The sequence below is a fragment of the Plectropomus leopardus genome, chromosome 18, assembly GCF_026936395.1.
Source record: "Plectropomus leopardus strain MGB_pleo_1.0 chromosome 18, ASM2693639v1, whole genome shotgun sequence".
In the NCBI taxonomy this organism is placed as follows: Eukaryota; Metazoa; Chordata; class Actinopteri; order Perciformes; family Serranidae; genus Plectropomus; species Plectropomus leopardus.
Genome location: NC_142193.1, coordinates 12,711,879 through 12,735,018, shown reverse-complemented (window position 1 = coordinate 12,735,018; position 23,140 = coordinate 12,711,879). Strand labels below are relative to the sequence as shown.

The following is a 23,140-nucleotide window of genomic DNA, read 5'->3' as shown; positions in this document are numbered from 1 at the left end:
TTCACTGTCCCCAGATTTGCAGACATTTTGATTGCTGTTTTTTTGAGTTAGCTGCTAATTGCTGCAAACTGTCTTTTAAATCTTACGGCAGTGGGTTGCACACTTAACACGTCGTAAAATGTAACAGCCATCTCATCCACGGTCCCATCCTGCTGGCTGTCCCTTTTACACAGATGTCAATTCTGCGCTGTCACTACCTCCACCGCCACCTTACTTTGCACCTTTTATATAAAATGGCAAGGCAGAATAACACTGCAAAATTCTTAACTTGAACACACAATGTAAAAAGGGCTACAGAGACAGATGACCATCCACGCTCACACTCACACCTTCAGGCAATTTCACTGATGCATCTAACCAACAAGTTTTTGAACTGTGGGAGGAAGCTGCAGAATCTGGAGAAAACCCATGCTCAAATGGGGAGATCATGCAAACTCCAGAAAGAACGGCTCAAGAGCCCTCTTACTGCGAGGTGAGCGGTACTAACCACTGAGCCACTGTGCACCGTTCTGAAATCTATTTCAAACCTACTAAGTAAAAGCAGCTCCAGAGAGTTACTTTTTCAGACATTATTTTAACAGGCCGAATATTTTAACCAATAATTTAGAGCTTTTTGACCTTGAACAGCACATCATTGGATTGTGTGGTGTTGAGCTACCAGCTGTATTGGCTTCAGTTTTGTGATTCAAAGCCAGAGATATCAGTGCAAATCCGCCTCTGCTGTTTCTACCGTTGCCTCTGTGAGGCTGACATGAGCACTTTTTTCCCCAGTTGGCAGATTACACTCACATGGATGTGCCATATTTTCTCCATCCAACCTGATTTAGCTGTCCATTTTTGTAGTCTGAACTGTATTAAGACCAAAGACACTGAAGGCAGACCTCTCTGCAAACACATATTTCACATGATGACTATGTTTGTTTGCCATCTACAGAGTTTGTCATTTGCTCTCTTACTTTACCATTCATCACTCTAAGGGATGAAAATGTCAAACAAATGACATCACTGCTGTATATAGATTTTTTTCTCCCAACCAGGACCCTTGATTTGATAAAAACCATGAAATCAATACCTAAAAAAAGACACCAATAAGAAATGGTGTCAGCGCATTCAGGTGGAGAAACAGGGTTATTGACGGGGGAAAGGCAAAGAGGGGAATAAAATAACAGCAGAAGAGTCAATGTCAGTGGCCCTTAGCGGAAGGATAGATGGGCTGCTTTTATCCCTAAAAAGTGGCCCAATGTAATGTGTCACTAAGATCATTTTAAAAATTTTCAAGCACTTCTTCTACATGTGTGGTTGCATTTTTAATTTGCATTATACAGTTCAAGCTGTTGGCTCATGAATTCCTTCTTGGCATTAACTTTTATAATTAGCACCTTTTTTTTTATTTGAGTGAGAAGCTGCTAGCATTTCCTGGCAAAGCAGATTTAAGTGTTGTCTTGTGTCTGTGCACATATATGCATGAATCTCTAGAACCCACCTCCAGGAAAAGAAAAAAAAAGATTGTCTTTCCACAGCTCCATCTTTATTTTTAGAGTCTGGATGCTGATGAGAGAGTGGAGAAAGCAAGGGAGTGAGAAACGGCATCAAAAGTGGGGAGAAAGAGGGAGAGCAAGGAGAGAAGAAGAGAGGGATGAAAGAGGGGGAGTGAGGTGGTCAGGGAGGTCGTGTTGGTTCCTTGCTGGTTCAGGAGAGTGTTAGAAAGAAATGCAATGTGATGAGAGTCCTTCCTCTGAGTGAGTCGGAGAGAGAGAGAAGGGGACGTAACCACACCAACCTCGCACTCGATGGGGGAGCAGAGGGGAGGGGGGCTCCGCTGCTACTGCCGTATAAAAAGCCAAGCCTGAGAATCCGGCACCACAAACTCACCACACATACACACACACACACACACGCACACACAGATCCAGTGGCTGCTCTCTATCTCTCACACTCACCCACTCTCATCATTTTCTCTCTCTCCCTCTCTCTCTCTGTCTCGCTCCCTCTGTCTCTCACTCCATTCCTCTGGGATCTGCATCCTTCTTGCTTCTTCTCACAAGTCAGATTGTGTTTGTAAGTACGGGCTGAATGTCTCCCTGTGTATGCTTGGGTCTTTTTGTATGTATGAGTGACTGGTTGCCTACTTTAGTGTGACTGAGCAGAGCAGTGAGGAGTATCAAGTGTATGTGGGTCTCTGTCTCACCCTCACACACTCGCCGGTCCTCTTGCAAGTCTTCACGGGATCTCTGGATCCCTTTCGACGGTGACAGGCTCCCCACACCAAGCAGTCACCATTTCCGCCCCCGGGAGACCCACGCTGGCAGCGCAGCCCCTTCCCCGACTCAGCATCGGGAGGAAGACCCTGGTGGCGGCTGCCGTAGGGGTTATGCTGGTCCTGGTGCTGGTGGTCCTCATCCCCGTGCTCGTCAGCTCTGTGGGTACAGATGCCAGCCACTATGAGATGCTGGGCACTTGTCGTATGGTGTGCGACCCCTACCTAAACAAGGGCACTCCAGCCAGCAGCACCAGCTCCACCGGTCTCCAGGCTGAGGCAGAGGCGTTAAGCGACCACAGCAACGTGCTTCCACCCTCCACCTTACTGCAGGGCCCACAGGGGAAGCCTGGCAGGCCAGGCAAGCCCGGACCACCCGGACCACCAGGAGAACCGGGGCCACCAGGACCCGTGGGGCCTCCTGGTGACAGAGGCGATCAGGGAAGGACTGGGATTTTGGGTCTGGGGGGGAACGGAGCTATCAGCACGGCCACCTACAGCACGGTGCCTCGGGTGGCCTTCTATGCAGGGCTTAAGAACCCCCATGAAGGCTATGAGATCCTCAAGTTTGACGACGTGGTCACCAACCTAGGCAACAACTATGATGGCATTTCTGGCAAGTTCATCTGCAGCATACCGGGCACATACTTCTTCATCTACCATGTGCTGATGAGAGGAGGGGATGGCACCAGCATGTGGGCTGACCTCTGCAAGAATGGCCAGGTTAGTGCTCTGAAACTTTTTCTGAGTTCCTCAGTGTACCTGTCTCCCCGGATGCTCACTCTCCTCCTCTTCCTCACTTCCTCCTCTATGGCTCTCTCTCTTAAAAAATCCACACTGATTGAAGCTGATTTTTCCATAAAAGCCAGTGAATCAAAAGTGACATTGTAAGGCTAGCGTGCGCATCTGCCGTGCGCCTCCAAAGCCCAGAGCGCACAGCTGTGGCACCCAGCGCGCCCGGAGAAAAAGATGTGTCGACTGGTTGCAACCCGCGTCCCCTCTTTGCATGATGCGTGCTGACATTGCCGCGTCCCGCGATCCAGAGGACGGTCACAGTTTGGACTGAAGTGGGAGAGAAGTGGGAGAGCGCGACGATCATTTTGCCTTTAGACTGTAAAATTTAAGAATCGATCCAGCGTTTCGTTTTTTGTTTTTTGTTTTTTTTATGAATTACGATTAATGTAGAGGAATTTAGCGGCAGTTCATGCCGAAGTGTTGACGTTTACTGAGGATTTTAGCGTGATGATAAAAAAATAATAATTTGCCTGAGTTAATATTTGATATGATCGTCTGGCGTTTAATTTTATTTTAACTATTTTGAGCGTTTATACTATATATCTAGTTTTGTTTTATCATTATATTTAATAATAATATTATAACATTCAGTTACACCGATTACCTCCCGTTTCTTTTTTTTTTCTTTTTTTTACAAATGTCTCATGAAACTTTTTCTCTGTGTGTGAAGTGTAAAGAGGGGAAATATTAGAATTTTCGCTCCCAATATTTGGACCATACCTGTCTGTGCACAACCGCCGGCTCGTGCTGTCTGTCCACCGCTGCACCCATCTGTCTTGGCAGTCGTGTTAAATGCATTAGGACGTCTACATGATCTATTCTCGGCTTCTTTGATGCATCATTTTAATGGGGCTCTAATTTTATTTTGCGCCCCGGAGGGTCTTCTCAGGTTGGTTAATGTGTGCAAGTGTAGTTTGCAGCCTTCCGATCAGCCGTCAGATCTCTTATCTTCAAAGTGGCTCGGAAATAACGTTTTGCCCGTAAAAAAAGAAAAAAAAAAGGATGTTATGCTGCAGTTATTGCAGATATTGTTTTGATTTGTTTGCTCGAGCTGCAACTGCGGGTCTTTCATATAGTTTGTCGACAGTATTCTTCTAAGAAACATGAAAAATTAATAATGTTGGGGGGGCTTTCTAAATACTTCACTTCTGTCTTGAAGTGTATAATATGCTAAGGAATTATGATAGTGCAGAACTTAAGAGGTGCATTGCCTCTCACACACTGTCATGCTTCTCTAATTTTAACTGCCTGCTTCACATGCTCAGCTGCACTTTATTTCTCGCGACCATAATAATCTCTACACTCAAAGTGTATTGTACACATGGAGACACAGGACTGTAATGAGTTATGCTGACATGGTAACAGACATTTTTCTTACTGTATGAGTGAGATTTCACTTACAGGACACACGAAATACATCATTGGACTTTCTGATTCACCATCATCAGCTTGCTCTATAGAGATACACATCCCTGCAATAGAGGCAAATAAAACTACTGAGTTAAAATCCAATAAATATGGTCCTTGAACATTTCACATCATAGGCCAGCAGCCTCTTTGACCTGTGACACATCTGCTTGCTGTGAAATACTTTTATTTTTCTTATGTCTTTCACATTTTTGCCGGTGGAACATAAAATAATCTATTAATAAACACAGAGTTAAAGCTCAAAGCTATTACACTATAAGTACAGCAGAGTACTCTATAAGTATATATGTGCAGCATGGGGATAAAATAACAGCTGGCATGGGCTCTGTGAAGTAAACCTGCAGTCTCACCAAGGCAGCCAGAGGTTAATTCTTTTACCCTGGCCAAGTTCACACCCAGCAAAAGAGAGTTACAGCAATCGCCTTCTATATATAATGTCTCACTCAACAGTAATGTTTATGGGTGGGCGTAAAAGCATTGATATATAATAGGGGAAGAAGAACATATGTTCCTATAAAATGCCTTCTGTTCCCGCTTCGTTGTGCTCCCAAGAGGAGGGTGTGGTGGTACTTAAGTTAGACGCACACAGTGAGCATCTCCAGAGACCCGCGTAATGTTTATAAAGTGCGTCTCATCCTCTGTCCTATGCACAGCTTATGCATAAACACGCTGTCCCCTTGCTGAGGTGTTTATTAGGTTTGGTGTTTGGCTGATGGAGAAGGCCCCAGAGCCTCAGACTGTGTAAATGACTGTGAATGGTTATAAATGTTGGGGCCGACTTATGCTACATCATTGATGAAGTGTTGAGAGTCAAACTCGAGCTCCTACAGTCACACTGGTGCTTTCCTCAGCTCATTAAGGCTGCAAAAAGCTACACTGTGAGTTGGGACAGCGGAGGCCAGGGAATTGCAGACAATACTAGTATTTTATCATCTTTTGGCTTTAGCGAAGCAGCGGGTTTCCAGGCCCTGCAGTGCTGTTTCATTCCAGCATGTGCTCCTCCCACTCCAGGGGTTCTTACAAGCTGTGTCTACCATCAGCATCCACGGCTTATTTCTTCTCCTCTTCTTCCACTTCCAGAGTGCAACGCAACACTGTCCCCACAACTTTGATACTTTCTCAAGCCCAAAAAGTGAGCTTCCTGGTAAACAAACAAATAAGAAATCTATTTTCAGCACAGCACACTTTATCCGCTTTCCAAGTTCCTCTCTCCACACACTCTTTTGGCTTCCTCATCGCCTGTTCTTTTAGCCCCGTGCCAAATATTCCAACCAATCCTAAACTCTCTCCAGTAAATCAACGCTTTGCAATAACCTGTCTCGGACACATCCTGAGAGACACAGCAGGGACAATGTAGTCAAATTCGGCCGACGCAGTGGAAGAGGGGGGAAGAAAAGAGGACAGAAAAGACATAGTTATTGTGCTATTGTGCCATCCAGTCTATTTAATTGTAATTAAAAAGCTTGAACCAGATCCAGGATGTGTTTGCGCTTCCCCTCTCCATTCCCTTCTTAATATTGTTATTAATCCGCAAAACCGTTTCAGAGTTAATTAAAAGCAATGACTTCAGCGTCAGTCTCTCAAGAGGACCATAGTGAATAATCACTCTGTCTCCTCCTTTAATAAGCTTCAACGTCCTTCGTGCACATGGCTCTTCCTTTGCAATTACCGCCGCAGTCTCCTCCTCACATACACACACATTCACACATGCTCTCACACACTCACGCGCGTATGCTTGCACCCCCCCTCTCCTAACCCGCTGCCTCAACCCACCCCGACTGTGCACTGCCCTCCATCTCTCCTCTATGTCAGGTCTACAGGAGCTCACTTTTTTGAAGGAGCTGAAAGTTTTCATCTTAAAAGGAAAACTTCTTTTTTGGGTGGGAAAAAAAGCAGCAAAACAGAATCCAGATTGCGGTATCACAGAATCGATTTGCCAACACACAATGCCATCAATATTCTTCATTGCTCTCAAGTGATGCATTGCACTATAGCAGAATGAGTTAGAGTGTGCCATCCTTTTTCTTAGATTTTGTTTTGGCGCTCACCTCGCCTCAAAGAAACAAGATCTGTGTTGCTCAAGTTCACGAGTCATTTCCCTCTGAAACTGTTCGCCCTGGTCCATCATAGACACCTCCAGGGGGGTCTTCAGTTCAGGTGCATATGAACACAAAACTGTTTATCCTGTTGCTGTGTATACAGGTGAAACCCACGCATTGTGTTTAGCACGTGGTGTCAATCCCAACATTAAACATAGGAGCTGAGCCATCTGGATGAGGGCCTGCTGTTTGATTAGGTTCTATGCTCTGAAGAAAGGTGTGAATAACAAAAAAAAAGATTCCATTCAATAGCTTGTCAGTCAAGATGGGCTGTGGTCTTTATTCATTTTTTACAAGGTTCATTTTTCATATTTTTTTAGGCCAAGAAATGTGATCTCAAGCGCTAAACACACAAGGTATCCTCACACACATACAGCAATACTTAGACTTGATTAATTTTAACATTCTGGTAATGTTCAGACCTGCTATTCTTCATCGTGGTCTGACTTCAGCACTGAGAGGCCTCTGTGTGTGTGCCTGGTGTAACAGAGAGACTCTGTCTGAAATAGACAGACAGGGTTTGAGAGAGCCACCCTCAGTCCCTCAGCCTCTTCGCCTGCGGTATTGATCCCCTTACGTGTATGCGTGCATGTGTGTGCGTCTCTCCCCTTCTTCTGACAGACCCATTTCTTCCTGTGTGATGTATACCGTGACATATCTTCTATAATCAGCCCGAGAGGTAGTGGAGGCGGACCTTTGGCCTTGATCTGCTGTGTAATTGGACATTGGATTTGACACTCTGCCGAGTGGAACATTAGAGCTGGTCTAATTAGGTGCGAGGGCTATCAAATGAAGATTGGCCCATGTTGTTAGGAAATACCACACAGATTGGAAATGTCAAGATGACATCGGGCTGTCATCTGCAAGCACGGGAGGGAAAATCTATCATTTATTGGTGAAGTTTCAAAACTTGCTCAAGAACTGCCCACCACTTGTCATTAATAATCCTGTTACTTTAAAACATTTTGCACTGAGCTCCTCAAATAGAGAGCCATTAGAGCCCAGCAGTGCACGCACTCCCTGTGCTGGCACCTCAGATTAAGTAGCTCATGAAAAACTGCTATAATGTGTCGTGGTTTTGCGAGAGCAGAAACATACGGTCTAAAACAGGCTATGGATTGTCTCCTGTGGCTGGCTGACTCAAGGATGCTATGGTGTTGACTCACAAGTCTTCTTCATTATAATGAGGGCCATATGGGAGATAGACAAGTGCCCCTGGCCCTCTTATGCAAACATCTCTCTCTCTGTCTCTCCCCACGCCCCTGACATTTAGCCGTCCCCCGAATTCAGTCTTCAGTGATAGCCACAATTATCCTCTCCCTGTTCACAGGAAAGCAGCAAGTCAATGGCTTCAAATGACTCACAGTCTGATACATAAATCAGTGTGTTTAACACCTCCTGCCCCCCCACAGCCCTCCTCAAAATGAATATGGGTAACAAATCAACCAGTAAGAGAGGATCAACCGGCTACTGTATGAAAAATGCATGTCTTAAAGCAAAGCTTGTCCAACACATACAGAAACTCTCTCTGTCTCATTTTAAAGGAGTATTTTTCATTTAAGGAAAAAAAAAATCTCAGTGCCTCAGGGTTACTAGGAAGCACACTGGAAAAACAGGCTTAGCGTGAACAAAGGTTGGAATTTTTGCAGTAAAAGTCTCTTTTCAGACAATGCCCGGGGCAGTGATTGTGGTTTTGGTGTTGGGGCTACAGAGGCACACGGTGCTGTGTATCGCAGTAATTAACTGAGCGTGATGAGTCGGGCACAAGGAAGAAAAGAGTGTCTGGACTGCAGGTCAAAGTTGATGCCTCTTTTTCCCCACCACTGTTTCCTCTGACAAGCCTCTTTCACTGGCTCTGACTTGATTTCATTCTCTTTGTCACCACTGCTACAATCTCAAACATGGCCGTAGATTCAGGGGCGGGATGCAGGGAACATGTCTCTCTCATTATTTATTATTTGTACCAAAAATTGATGCAGGAAATGCTAAAAGTGCTACATTAAATACCCCAGAATGCAGGATAAAGCGTTTGATGCTCCAAATTTTCCATTGGAGGACACCAAAATAGGCTTGAGTACCATCCACCTTGTAACGATGTATGACTGGTAGCCTACCATTTGGACCAAATCACTGCCCAGATTTTGGTGCGCGCACAACTGATCGCACGAGCATCAGGGAAAGTGAGCGTGTATGTGTGTGTCAGGCTACAGTGACCAAGAAGAGGGCATGAAGTTAAACATAGCAGTGCAGTGTGAGTACAGTTTAGGCTATTGTCTGTGAATAAATGCTGTAACACCTCAAGAGCCAAGCCAATTTTCCACGTCTTTCTCACCACCTGCTGACTAAAGTGAAGGGAGTTAGCCCTGAAGTTAGTGAGCTAAGTTAGCGTCCCACTGGAACCTGAGCAGGCTTTCTTTAAGGTAGATTAGCTATGATAGTGACAATCTCAGCCGCCCTTAAATAGATAGTAACAGTGAAATATCAGTTTCTCCTGAGTTAGGAAAACAATTATTGTTCAATTATTACTCTATTATTATTATCTAATATCAAATTATTGTAGTCGGGTTGGGTTTTATTTCTAAGGTGCAGGTTAGGTGTTAATTCCTATTGTATTTATTTTTATTTTAACCTTTATTAATCCAGAAAAAAACCTCTTGAGATTAAAAATCTCTTTTTCAAAGAGTCCTGGCAAAGACCAGCAGCAACATACATTACAGTCAGACAGACAACATGGAACAAAAAATAAGAAAATCAAAATATACTACAAATATACAACAAACAATATAAAACACAAAAGGACCCAAAATTAAGTCACTACAAGGACGGATTAAAAGTACATTAATATGTGCTATAAGTGAACCATGAAAACAAGAAAATTTAAAACACTATCTACGATACACCCGGACGTTGGCATGTAGAAGATGACATACAGAAGTCCTTCAACAGTGCTTTAAAATGGCCTAGAGGAACCAAAGTTGTTATATATTTAAGTATACTTGAACTGTTTAAAGTGAGGCCTAATATACTGTTCAATATCTGGTTTAAGTTGGCTTTTTCAGTGGAAAAAAAGCTATTCTTCAATTTCATTTACCATCCTTTGTGTTTTTTTTTTGTTTTTTTTTAAGTATCATTTCAGGCACCGTTTCAGCACTAGTGCTCTGTCAGGATGGAAAAAACCCAAATGATACCCCACCCTATTCCCAAACCCCCTGTTTCACATGTGTGCTGCCCTAAATGCTGAAATGAAACCTTTGCCCTTGATTGCGATAATATTGTCATGGATCAATCATCAGAAGTTCAAACTAATGAACTAATGAACTAATGCTCGACGCCAGACTCACCTTTAGCATTACTTTTAGCATTTTCATAAACAGTGAGAGGTTTGTGCTGCAAAGTCATTCTGTTTCAAAGGAGGCTGAGCAGGTACAAAGAGAACAGCTGGTGAAATTAATTCAGGAAGCCTTTTCCTACTCTCGTCTGACAGATGGCAAATCTCCTGTTACCATTTCATTCTTCTTATCATGTTTTCACTTAGGTTCCTCCGACAAATAAACCTGAAACACATGGGAGACCCGGCGCTTTCTGACACCACAATTCTCTCGCAATCAGTCGTAGTTTCCTGTTCTCATTATTTTAGTAAAATTGCATTTCATGCGTATGTGTGCGCACTTGGCTGTACGTGCGTCTCTCCTTCACTCTGTGTTTGTATGTGCGCCGCAGTGAAATGTTGGACCCGGCTCAATAGCGGTGGCAAGCTATCTAAGCTGCTATTAAACATGCAGTTCACGGCTAGAATGTTCAAACACAATTAGGCGGCAGTACACTTTGATTTAAAGAGGACCAATAGACTCGTTGATCCAAAATGGAGGCTCAACATCAAGTCAACAAATCCCTGTCAGAGAAGCCACGAGACATGTCCTTGTCACAGTGACAAAGCCTCTTGTAAGATGTCCCAGTGGGGTGTTACCGGCTCCTCCTGCACCAGACACAACAGATAAAACTTCAAGTTGTCGTGATTTTCATAAACAGCACTCTATTAAGGGCACACTACAGCTGCTGGATGGAAATAATGTAAAATGACTTTTTAATAGAGGCTCACTATAAAAGACGTACCACTTTATTGTGGAGCGGTGACAGTTTTTTAAACCGTGCCACAAATTCATCTCTCACAGCTGTATTATTGATAACTGTGATGTTCATATTCCCACAAAGTGCACAAGTTAAGAGAATCCCCACTTCACTTTCCCTGGCACGCATTATCTATTATGCCCAAGCACAGCCCTTGATTTTCAGTGTCTCCACTCGGAGTATTATTCAATCAAAGCCATCACGTTGACGATATGACGGATGCAAACACGCACGAGCAGCCACAAGGAAGACAACATCGCCTGACACCTCATTTACCATCGCCGGAGCCGGCGCTTACAGCCTCATGCTTTGTTTGTCTTGTCAAAGTTCCTCTACATATTCTGCGTCAAGGTCACGCACTGCCAGTTGGCTGTTTGTCCTGCTCATCTCTCGCTATACATCTGCCATACCCTGCATTTGAACCTCATATCCCTAACAAGTTTCTTGTGTGCACTGGAGACAAAAGAAAAGAAAAAAATGGCTCCAATAGGAGCTCCCTGATCATTATTTCAAAAATAGTGAGAAGCTTTATTCATGCGTGCTTATCATTGAAAGCAAACGAAGGAGGCCTAGACTGCGGCGGTTCATCTCAGAAGGGGATAAAAACCATTAGAGCAAAGAAACAAAACAAAACAAAAATATCATTGTGGAGAAGGATTTCAGGGAAGTTTGCTTTCACCAGGGCTTTGCTCACTCTGTCTCTGCTAGAGGAAAATGTTATATTTGTATTTTGCCCCTCCTCCCCACAAAAAAAAACATAAATCATACACATGAATAAGGCTTAAATTTAACTCCTTAAAGAGCAAAAATAATTTTAGATATATATTACATATCTATCACATTGCCAGAGGTTCAGTGTGAGCACCTGGAAAGCAAATATTTTGATAAAGTTTCATTAAAATCCCAACTGACAAATCCTCCTGAGCCATCATCACCCACTCCCTCTCCAACCCAAGGCGCAAACCCTCTAATAGGATGGTGTTGACTTTGCACGCTCGGGGCACATCATATCATATTAATATGCTCTGGACGCCGGCATCTCAGAATCAGAACAGGAGGCTTTGTTTGCACATCGATATGAGCTGTGCTAGATTTAATCAGGAGGATAAACAACAAGAAAGAATGTACAATATTCCATATATTACTCCTGCATCTTAAAAACCTCTCCTCAGAATTTAATTATCCGGATTAGCCTTTACAGCACTCGCACGTTTCACAGCAACGTGACTTTGAGTGTCCGTGGCATGTTGTTAAGAAGTGAAACGCCCTCCAAAGCAGTGTGATTTTAAAGATATAGTAAAGTTTCTCTCTGTGAAGCCTGAAGAAGGTCATTAGGACTGAAATGTTGCTGAACATAAACGACTCTCTGAACAAAGATTACTTCAAATGTTGTGCCCACGCTTGATGTTCTTTTGAATTCACCTGGCTCACTATAGAAGTATTGTCTATCCCCTTTCCTTGTTCATTTCACCTTCCATTACAAAATTGAGTTCTTTTATTTCAAATCACGCTGTTGAGATGGCTGGAGAAGTGTCAACCTTGCTCCTCTCTGCTCCATAACTCAATGCGCTGGGCTGAAGGCAATGCAAAGAACAGCTCTGTCTTTGAAAATCATTCACAGAGTGTCTGATGGGTTGTGAGAGGACTTTACAAGAAACACTGGCAAAAAATACTGGCGTATGACTAAACGCTTAATAATGATTTAAAGGCACAGTTTTCTGCAAGCAATTAAAATTCACCATCATGGTGAAACGTATGAGGAAACATTTTGCAAGCCATGCTGGATTCCTGTATTTGACATGGAATCACAGAAGATCAGTGTTAATAATAGTCATACATAGTTTATCTCACCCAGCCACACAGGAAACACTGTGTCAGCACTCACCCTGATGATTTATGTGATATTAGCAGAAATGTTGTCCCACCTAAGACAAAGTGTTGTGAAGAGATGCTCTCTAATTCAGCGCTACAGACATACTGTGGCATGCAGTCTGCTTTGGCCAGATTCAATATAAGATATGGCACCTTACCACTTAAATGCTTTTTACAGTTAGTGGTGCAGGAGAGACTCACTCTAGCCTAGGTGTGTAAATGTCTGTTTGTCATTGTGTTGCTCAGGAGAAAAGCACTTAAGACTCTTACATGCCTTTACTTAGAAATGTTCTGGTTTCCATCACAGGCTTTTAACAGCTATAGCTTGAAAAAATACAAATGTAACTAGTAATTTACTGTTTCTTGGGTCTATCACTGTAACGGTGACTCAAACTACACGATAATGTTTTCAACAGCAGGTTGCTGAAAATCAATACAGGACAAGCTGAGGGTTAAGCATTAACAGCGACAGCTATTATGGCAGAAAAAACAATTGGAAAAACCTCCTTTTACATTTTCTATGATGCCCATGTCTTTATTGCATACAAACATACTTATTATGTGTTATAATCTGCTTACAGTGCATATAATTTAGTTATACGCACCCATAAATAAATACAATGCTTTACAACAAAAGTCATGACACATTAGAAAGCATTTAATAATGATTTATAGGGTCAAGTAAAATAATACTTAATAATGGCTGGTCACTTAATCAGTGTTTTTGCAGTGATCACAGTGAATTATAATTTTCATAATTTTAAACAATTATAATCATTTTATAATGCATTATAATGTGATTATAAGTTACTTTAAGTGGTCACGAGGTGCTTTAAGTAAAGTAATTAAATTTCTGAGGTATAGGGAGCTACAACATCACGCGCTGGTTATGAGACACTATAAGTGGTCACTGTTTCCTTTTAAGTGAAGCAGTCTCTTCAGGATGATGCGATCCCAACAACATTTATCAAATTCAGCCACACCCTGAGAATTTTGTTCAACCTTGCAATTTTTGTCCAATCACTTCAACTGTAAATATGGTCATATAAAACAGATAAAATAATTTTATTAGAACTGTGTACAGTGTATTGATTCGCTCAACCCTCTCTCTCTGTTTATAATGAAACTGCTGCTATGCGAACAGAGTTGCATACAATGACAGGGCTAACTGTCAGCGTTAAACAACGCTGTCAAGCTGCTTCAGTGTCAATGTGAGATTAATCACTTGGTGTGGGATGTTAACCGCTGCTGCAGGGTTCCTACCCAAGTGCCAAAATATGATGAGAGGGTATAAGATCACTTTGTTCTGGTTTAGCTCTCACTAACCGGGCAGAGAGAGCAGCTCCTTCCTTTGAACAGCAGCAACTGCTGATCACACCCCCTTCCCCAAACATCATAAACAGATTCTAATTCTGTGAGAAACACCAAATGCTTATAATAATAAGCTCAGACTACATGACAGCATCACAGCTACTTTTGCAATTTTCACTTGCTCCTGCATTTTCATTGCAAAAAATTCCATAAACACTGCAACATGCATAGCAATTTTTAAGAAAAGCTGCCAAGAAATCAGGCATTTTTAGGCAGCAACAATCCGATAAACAGCCCACAAAATGCTGGTGGGACTAGTAAAGTCAATTAAAAAATCTGACCTATGCAAGAACATCACAAAACATTGTCAATTAATTCATTTGTTTAACTGGTCACACACAGTTTGAATACTCCAATTTGACACAACTTTTAAATCATAAACAACTGAATGACGTTTAAATTCCACTAACGTAGTGATCCCCCCAAAATACTCACTCTACAGACTTGACTCAGTTATACTATATATCTGAAATAGTTCTACTTAACCAGCAGCTGAATATGATGAGTCAAAGAAACTACTAAACTAGCACTATTAAGTTACTCCAACCTAACACAAATAAATTATGGTCATTGACATTTCACTTAATGTTTACCAAAAAACCTCACTCTAAACACCACATTATCTGAACTGTCATTATAAAATGCTTTAAAATATGATATTATTATTTTTTTTGAGTATCATTATTGTGTATAAGTGCTTATAACTATAATTAAATGGTGCTATAAGCAGATAAAAATGTTTGTAATGCATTATGGAAATGGTAAACAAGGAAAGTCCTAATGAAACTTTGCTTCATGGACAGAAACCAAAGCAACACAGTAATTGACTGAAGAGTCGCTTCAGAAGTGCAAAGTAGAAATGCTACAATAATAAAAAAGAAAAAAAAGAAAGGATTTAAATTAAAAAAGTATTTAAAAAAATATATAATTTATGACTTTAATAATAATATCTAAATGTCAAGAGAACCTGTTCCAGGCTCCCTGTTATTTTTGGCAACAGTTGTGCTTTCTGTGCAGGAGAGCTCTGTCAGTAGCTGGCCTCTGAACATTTGTCAATATGCCTGTTGTGTGTACTCCTTAAATAGGCCAACTAATTATTGGGCATCCTCTGTGCCGCCTGTTGGGCCAGCTTGTCGACACCAGCTCGAAAAGCCACAATTTAAAGCTGTGTGGACAAACATTGAGCCAAGGTAAGGGCTAGAATGGACTTTGGAGACCCGATAATGAGCCACAAGAAAATACCTCAAATGCACGTAAACTATTGATTTTGATCCAACCTTACTGACCGGACTAAGTGACTAATTGGCTTATTTAACCAATAGATACTTTAAAGGATGTACAGCGCTTTCTTTTATCATCTCAAGAGAAAATAATGATCTTTTTGTTCGATTCTATTTAAGTTATGTTTGATGCAGTTCTCCTTGTTAGTACCTGTTTAATGGCACTGAGGAATTGTAAGCATTTTTTGTTGTTTCCCTCTGAAACAATGCCTATTAGGTTAAAGTCCCAACTCGGATCACTTTACACCTTGTATTAAAATGTATTTGGATCCAGGTTTCAACATTAAGATCTGGTCGCCCCCTTTCCAACTGAGCAGTTGTAGCTGTTTCCATTAGCCATTGCGTCATATGGCTACACTGCAACATGAATTGAAAAGTTTTCTTGTACACTTTTGTCAGACCAAACTGAAGGCCTGCACCTGGTCTTGTTTTGACTATTCATATTTCTTGCTACTTACTACTCTTACTACTCTTTCTTGGCTTGCTAATTGATGGATGGCTGTTACCTTGCTGGTTTGAAATGGGATTACGTATTTTTGCCCATGTTATTGTTGTATGTGGACTGAAAACCCAATTCCATTTACAGTTTTTTTCAAAGTGGTCACAATGCCTCTTTGACAACCCCCAGTGGTTGTGCCGATCGGATCACATCTGTTCTCAATGCGTTTTGGATGCATTTTCACCTGTACTTTCATGTGGTCAAGCACTATCCCTTTGCAATCTGGTCATCATTTTAATGCAAGGTGTAAAGGGTGTAAATTTTAATTTAGCATCTATATTGGGTGGACAGTTCACGAATTGTAACTCTTTTTAAAGTCATTTTTCGGTGACCAAAATTACCTGACAGATTGACATTAATGTAAACTAATGTTTAGTTTTGAACCCTTTGCAATCCATTACATTGTGTTGGCATAGACATGAATATTTACAAGATGGCAATAGAGGGCACAGTCAAAAGTTTCTGGCAATAAACAGTGATGGTGGAGGTTGTAATCATTTACTTTTAACAGAGGCATTGTTGTAGACAGCAGTGGTCTATGAGGCCAGTAAATACACTGCGACATGCGGATGGACAACTCTATTCACTTTATACCCAATTCTTTCCATTTCTGCCATTTTTAAAATGTCTTAATCATGTTCTATGGTCGCGTCTTGCTTGAACTATCGTGGTACTACTCTGTTTCATCCGTATCTGTAAGCCTTAATTAATCATGCACAAATAAGGATGAAATGAATGCAGAATACAAACAGAAGGCTCTATCCATGTCTTTGTCCATATATGTATCTGATATTGAGTAAAAACAAGCCATTAGTTATCTGCATGTTTCCATCCTGCAGCGTGATCTTAAATTTGGGAAGGTTCCAATACTGTTCACAATCCAAATGTGAACACATGCTTAGAGCTTTAAGCTCACAGTCATTGTTTAAAGGGGAACTGCGCCAATTTTATTCATCAAACTGTATTTACAGATCTTGCAGAACATTGCCACATATTTCAAAAAGTTGTTTAAAGCCTTTGACACTTCAGAGGGAGCTGACCTCTGGCCTCCCCCTCATCTCTGCTCAGGGCTACATTGGCTGCTACAAGCATTACGAACTCAAATGTCCAACTGAACTGTTGGTGATGGAGTTGCATTGTGGGTACTGTAGGCACCAGGTCTTGGCAAGGAAGAATAATGCATAAGAAAACAAACTGGTTCTGTCTTCAGTATTTTAATTCCAAATCTGATGTGCTATAATTTAGAGCCAATGTGGCAGAAGAACTGTATGTTTCTGTCCAAACGCTGCACTTTACAAAATAAGGTTTTCCTTTATGAATGCTTTGGAGGATCAGATTTAATTGGGCTGCAGAGGACGAAGGCACGCAGTATATGCTGGCAACATCCAATCTATGACCTTCATTGTATGTCACTGCTGACTTCTTCTAACTTTGTTCTCAGCCTCCTTAGATTTCATTCATGTTGTATATGATAAAGAGAAGGCTACTAACAGTAACATGTATTAAAAATTCAACTTGAGAAACAGCATTTTAGAGTAAGTCATTCCTGCTGATAACATGTGCAATTAGTCTCTCTGTCACATAGATACACATACACACACACACACTCAGGGTTGATAACACAGCTATTGTTTCAGCGCCCATTTGGCACCGCAGCTACACTTTCCTCCCCAGAGAGAGAAAGCATGTTTGTGGTGGAGGTCTTAATTAGCCAGGACAGGTTATTTAGAAACTGCTCCAAATGTCCTATAGCCAGACTGGCAGGACACACACTCAGGCACGCGCACGCGCGCGCACACACACGCACACACACACACGTACACATACATACACATACACTCAGCAAAAGGCAACATAGAGGTAAAAAACTGAGTATTATATGCAAACTCAATCTAAAGATTCTTGTCACTCCTTACTATGCTTTATGAAGCATTTCTGCTTATATTCAGTGGGAATCCACCATGTTTCTTTTATTATTTCTCAGTAAGTTCCACCACAATGCAAAGCCCTCAGAGCCGGCCTTGTTGTTGAGTTTCTGAGAGTTTCTATTTCTGTGGACCTTTTGTTCCAAGGCTGAATGTTAGGTCTTCTGTGGAAGACTGCTGGCTTGATTGAACCCATAAATCTGCTTGACAGAAAGGCCTGAGGTTTGACTGACCCCCTGGTTGGTCCTGTAGGTTTAATTTCAATATGAAGAACTATATGTGCCATTATTGTGTCCAGTAATTCATTTAACTTCAAAATGAAGAACTCTGTGACATTAAATATTTCACAAAATATACTGAAATGTATTTTTTTCAATTTGGTACATTTTCCCTCAGTGCAGCAAATGTTTCTCTGGTGCAGCATCACAGTGGTTTTTCAGACTAGTGACAGGTTTGTTCTTTTTAAATGACTTTTCTTTGTTTGGCCCATCAACATTTCTACCGGTTATATTTTTCATATCTGAACAATTTTGGTCTCATTTGTTTGTTTGCGAGGCCATGGCAGAAGGAAGAGTAGTTTTTGTTTGAGATCTGAATCCAGTTATGGTTTCAGAAATTTTTCTCAAGGATCTGTGAGACTCTTTTGACAGCACAGTTGCCAGAAAAAAAGTTGCCATTATACTTTGATAGAAACCACAAATGTTGCATTTGTACATTTCATACATATCATATCAATGTTTTTAGTGATGTGGTTCTGATATGTATATAAGCTGACTTTGTCATCTGGTCGTGTATGGCATAACACATAGACCAGATGACTGCCGAGACTGCAGACCACTGTTTGAGACCGACAAACAACTAAACCGGTTGTTTTTTAGCAAGACACCGACAGATATACTGACTGTGATTGTGCCATCAAAAGCGGGCATTGTAAGCCGTTAGTATGTGTTTTTTGTGCCTAAACATAACCACAAGTTAAAGTTGTAGTAGGTTACTTCTATAATAATATGTGTAAATGTCATATTTGCTGAAACTGCCACGATATTCTAATAGTAGGACATGAGACAGATAATCTGTGAGAAAAAAAACAAAAACTGATGGTCTGCTTTCTGGTAGTGCTTCTAATCGCATTTTGTGACCTAGCCGCCATCTTGAAAACAATCAAGACAAAATAACGCATGGCCTATTGACCAGAGCAAATTTTCTCATTTTACAGCTAAACAGTACACTAAATTATGCTGTAAGAAACAGACAATGCAGGAGAAGAATCTTATTTCATATTTGATAAGCCCTGCCTTGTTTGACAGTTTGACTGCAGTTCATGAGCCATGATTGACAGCTGCATTAGAGACTCCTCAGCTCTGATGGGACAGGAACAGTGGATTCTAGCAAATGCCATTAGAAGAGAGGACAGGGAGGAACATGTTTTTTTTTTAAACTGATCATCTGTCTCATGTACTACTGTCAGGATCAAGTGACAGTTTTGACAGTATGACAAAATTATTCTATATAATTATTACCAACTGTAGCTTTAATCACCCAGCTCAATGAAACATATACAAGTCCAACATACATTTTGGCAAATGGGTTATTTTTAAATATATTCACTATTTTCTCATAATCTCATGTATTTTTTTTAACAGAAAAATCAACCACTAATTTCCTCATGATTTCCTACTAGTATATTTCACTACAGGTCTTGATCTTACAAAAATTGAGCTAATTTTCTAATATTAAAATAAAAAATGCAAAAGATTGTGCATCCTTTGAGTGCTTTCAGTTCTGATTTACAATTTCAGTAGTATCAGAGAATGATAACTTATTTAAGGCATTTCCTAAATAAATTAAGTTAAAGTGCTAATATACAGCATGCTGTAGCTAACATGCCTACCCATTTTCCTACATGTTCGTCTGTCCCTGTTCTTCCAGGTTCGTGCCAGTGCCATCGCCCAAGACGCTGACCAGAACTATGACTACGCCTCCAACAGCGTCATCCTCCATCTGGACGCAGGGGACGAGGTTTACATCAAACTAGATGGAGGCAAAGCCCATGGAGGAAACAACAACAAGTACAGCACCTTCTCTGGCTTCATCCTCTACGCAGACTGAGAAAAGACAGACACAGAGACAGTCAGACAGGAAGAGACTGAGAGATTGAGAGAAAGAGTCGGGGGGTTAAAGGTGTGCGAGTGTGTGTGTGTGTGTGTGTGTGTGTGTGTGTGTATGAGTGTTAAAAGCCAGAATGCTTTCTAGTTTTCCTAATTCTCTCCATCATCACGGACACCTCTGCTTCGTATCCATCAGCCAAGACATCCAGGCTCTGTAGCCGAGCCTGGATGCAAAGCTCCTGAGGACACACTGAGAGGGGCTTGGCGGGAGGCGTGGGAGGAGTGGAACGCAGGGTGGAGGTGGGCTGGTTTTTCCACACTCCTCACCACAATGCCGACGTGTCAGAAGCTCCTCGCTTTCAGTGTCTCTCCTCTTCAGCCCTGCTCCATTGCACAGAAATATCAACAACAAAAATGAAAAACCCTGCAAAAGTGGATGATTTCACCTCTTCTCTCCACAGTGGCAACAGTCGGCTGTGCTGTCAGTGGACTCGATTGACTGAAACTCGTAGTGTTGTTCCGTGCAATTTTCCTTAGAGTGTATTTTTATTTTGTAGATATGCATAATATTCTACACAGATGAGATTTAAAAAAAAAAAAAGAAGAATATATTTGTCCCTTGTGAAGATATCCTGTTTGATTGAGAGAGCGGATTTTGTGAGATGTTATTTGTGATGCAGCTCAGACGTCTAACAGCTGGAAAAGAAATCTTTAAGACTGTCAGTATTTCATGGCAGTGGGTGTTTTTCTTCATCGCCGGGTACAGGAAGTTAACTATATATTGTTCATGTGGAGAATAACAATACATTCTGCACTGTACCTTCCAATGTATCTGAAAAAGGAAACATCTCATGTAGACAAGATCCTTTTCCAGGAAGCCACCTCACACTGTTTGCACACACACACAATGTCCTGCTGCTGTTCAGATTAAAAGTAGAGTTCAAATCGTCTCCTCGATGTTCTAGTTTTATGTAGATGCTCTACTCAGCACCACCAGCCATGTGATGAAGCAAATTCTTCAGATTCAGAGGTGACCTAGTTGAGGAGTTCTTTCTTCTTCTTTGCTGCGCTGACCTCTGAGGCTTCTCGGGTTGTAAAAAAACTTCTGAAGTGGAGGGCGAGGGGGGAGAAAGTCACAGAGACTGAGAGAGAGTGTGAGAAGTGAGTGAGATGGTGGGGAGGTGGAGGGGGTGTTCAGGCACAGCAACAGTGAGTGGGCAATTTTTCTGTTTCAGTGTCTCTGAGCTTCACTGGATGTCATCCATTCATTAGCTGCATACTCACTGACACACAGGCATTATGGTAATATTTACTCAACATGGCGGCCTGACAGCTTGCTTGAGAATGAAACTGATTGGGTGAGTGGTCAATCACGACTGCACGTTTGTGTGAATGCGTGTACGCGAGCGTGTGTGTGTGCGTCTGCACGTGTGAGTATGTATGTGTCCGTGCATACTGGTGAGCGTCTGCATCTTAGCATGTGCCGTGCCATATAGCAACATCGTTCTTTTTCCAGAGTTATTCTGTGCTACAGCCAATGACATATATTTTCCTCAGCAGCCAATGAGATTGTGCTCTGTAGGGTGGGGAGCCTCTATAGATATGATGAGAAGAACAAACAGCTTGTAAATGAAATCTATGACATGTTTGTCTATCTTATCTTTTGGAATTGTTGAATACATTTAAATAATAAATGGGATTTTTTGAGTGACTTGTCTCGAGAGAATTCTTGTATCCCAAATACGCTAATTAGGGAGAATGATCTGTAAAGGATCTCCATTGCTCTGTGTGACTAACTAACTACAGTGCAAACAACGTGACTGCAAATGTGTTTTTTTTGTTCTGTTTAAACTGAGAATTTTAACAATGGCCTGTCGGTGCTAACATTAAAAAAAGATCTTAACAGCAAGTCCCTCATCTCTCTTTTCTCTCCAAAAAGTAAAGTATATTTAGGGAGATGGGTGTCGAGGGAGAGATGTCTGGTTTCTCTCCGTCTGTAAAGGTGCGCTCGGAGATAAAGACCCTCCAACTTTAGCAACATCCACCAGTGGAGTAAAATGCAGTTCCTGAATGCTGATGAGTCCTTAAGGAAATGTGGACTATTCCTCAATCGGCAATCACGGCGTCTTTTCACAGATTCTCATCAACAGAGGCATGATATACCCAGCGAGGAAGTGTGGACGGAGGAGAAAAGACAGGGGGAGGAAAGATTGAGCGAGATAGAAGAGAAGCGGAATATGGTTTGACAAAGACAGATGGAGACACAAGAGAAAGAGTAGGCCACAGAGAGGAGTAATGGGGAAGGGATAGATAGGGAGAGAGAGGGTAAAGAGAAATATAAGGAAGACAGACAGAAGGAGAGGGGGGCTGGTGCTGATTTGAGGTGAAGGGGGAGGGGGGCTGGATTGTTTTCAGGGTAGAGTGATTCCCTGTCGGGGCTGTGTGAGGTGTCAGAAAAGATTAGCCGGCGTGAAGCTGGAGGAGAAAGCTTGAGATAGCTTGGATTGGACAAGTGTCAAGGTCTGGACATTCCTCAGAGCTGGCAGGAATGGGATGTGACACTGGTTGCTAAGATGGTCCACACTACTTTGCTCTTAAGAAAGCCAGTCACCCCTCTCTGTATCATTTTATCCATTTCCCTCTAGCATATGACAAGCTACTGCACGCGGGTGGAAATGAGAACGTCTTGTTAAATGGCACTAACATCTGTAAATCGTTTCCACAGTGATTTGTGAAGACATTTTTACAAAAAAAAAAAAGAACCGTCGCTGAAAAGAAGCATCTACCAGCTGCATTTTACTGTTTGACACCAGGTCAGATTCTGTTTGAAATGTTCTGCTTTACACAATACGGCACAAAGTGGGATAGTGGTTGCTCCTCAACACAAATGGACTTGAAGCTGTCAGAGCTTCTTGCAAACACAGATGATGAAAGAAGCAAAGGGGCGAAAGGAAAATTGATTTCCTGTTCATTTTTGGCTTTTGACAAAAAAAGAGGCATCCGCTTTACAAAAGGGAGCAACATGGCTCATGGAAAAACTGGGTCTCGCATTGTCACTGCTCAGCTCCTAGAATAAAAAATAATAGAGTGTGCATGTGTGTTTGTGTGTGTGTAGCCTATAGGTAAAATATGCTGTTGTCAATGCAGTGCCAAAAAATCAGAAAACATGGAACTGGAGTGTGTGTAGAGAGAGTGTAGCGATATCTCTATCGACCTAAATGCTGTACCAGTCTTACACACCCCTTTTTCTCTTTCCATTCATTAAATACTAGCACTTTGTCTTGCCTTTTTGGCATCTGATACCAATGCATAAGGCCTATAGCATCTGTATGAGATGCACAACATATTCTCATACAACAGCTGTCATGGGTTATGGTT

The 23,140-nt window shown here is 41.7% G+C and overlaps 1 protein-coding gene and 1 long non-coding RNA gene across 2 annotated transcripts in view; one reads left to right on the top strand and one right to left on the bottom strand.

Annotated features, from left to right (window-relative positions):
• The window catches only part of LOC148186445 (uncharacterized), a 185,568-nt gene that overhangs the window by 67,173 nt on the left and 95,255 nt on the right, over positions 1–23,140 (bottom strand). The gene's annotated exons all lie outside the window — the stretch shown is intronic.
• On the top strand, positions 1,854–21,473 carry c1ql1l2 (complement component 1, q subcomponent-like 1-like 2). The gene is made up of 2 exons (XM_042505414.2): positions 1,854–2,980; positions 19,584–21,473. Exons 1-2 carry the CDS (start codon positions 2,372–2,374, stop codon positions 19,761–19,763), a joined length of 789 nt encoding a protein of 262 aa, XP_042361348.1. The 5' UTR covers positions 1,854–2,371; the 3' UTR covers positions 19,764–21,473.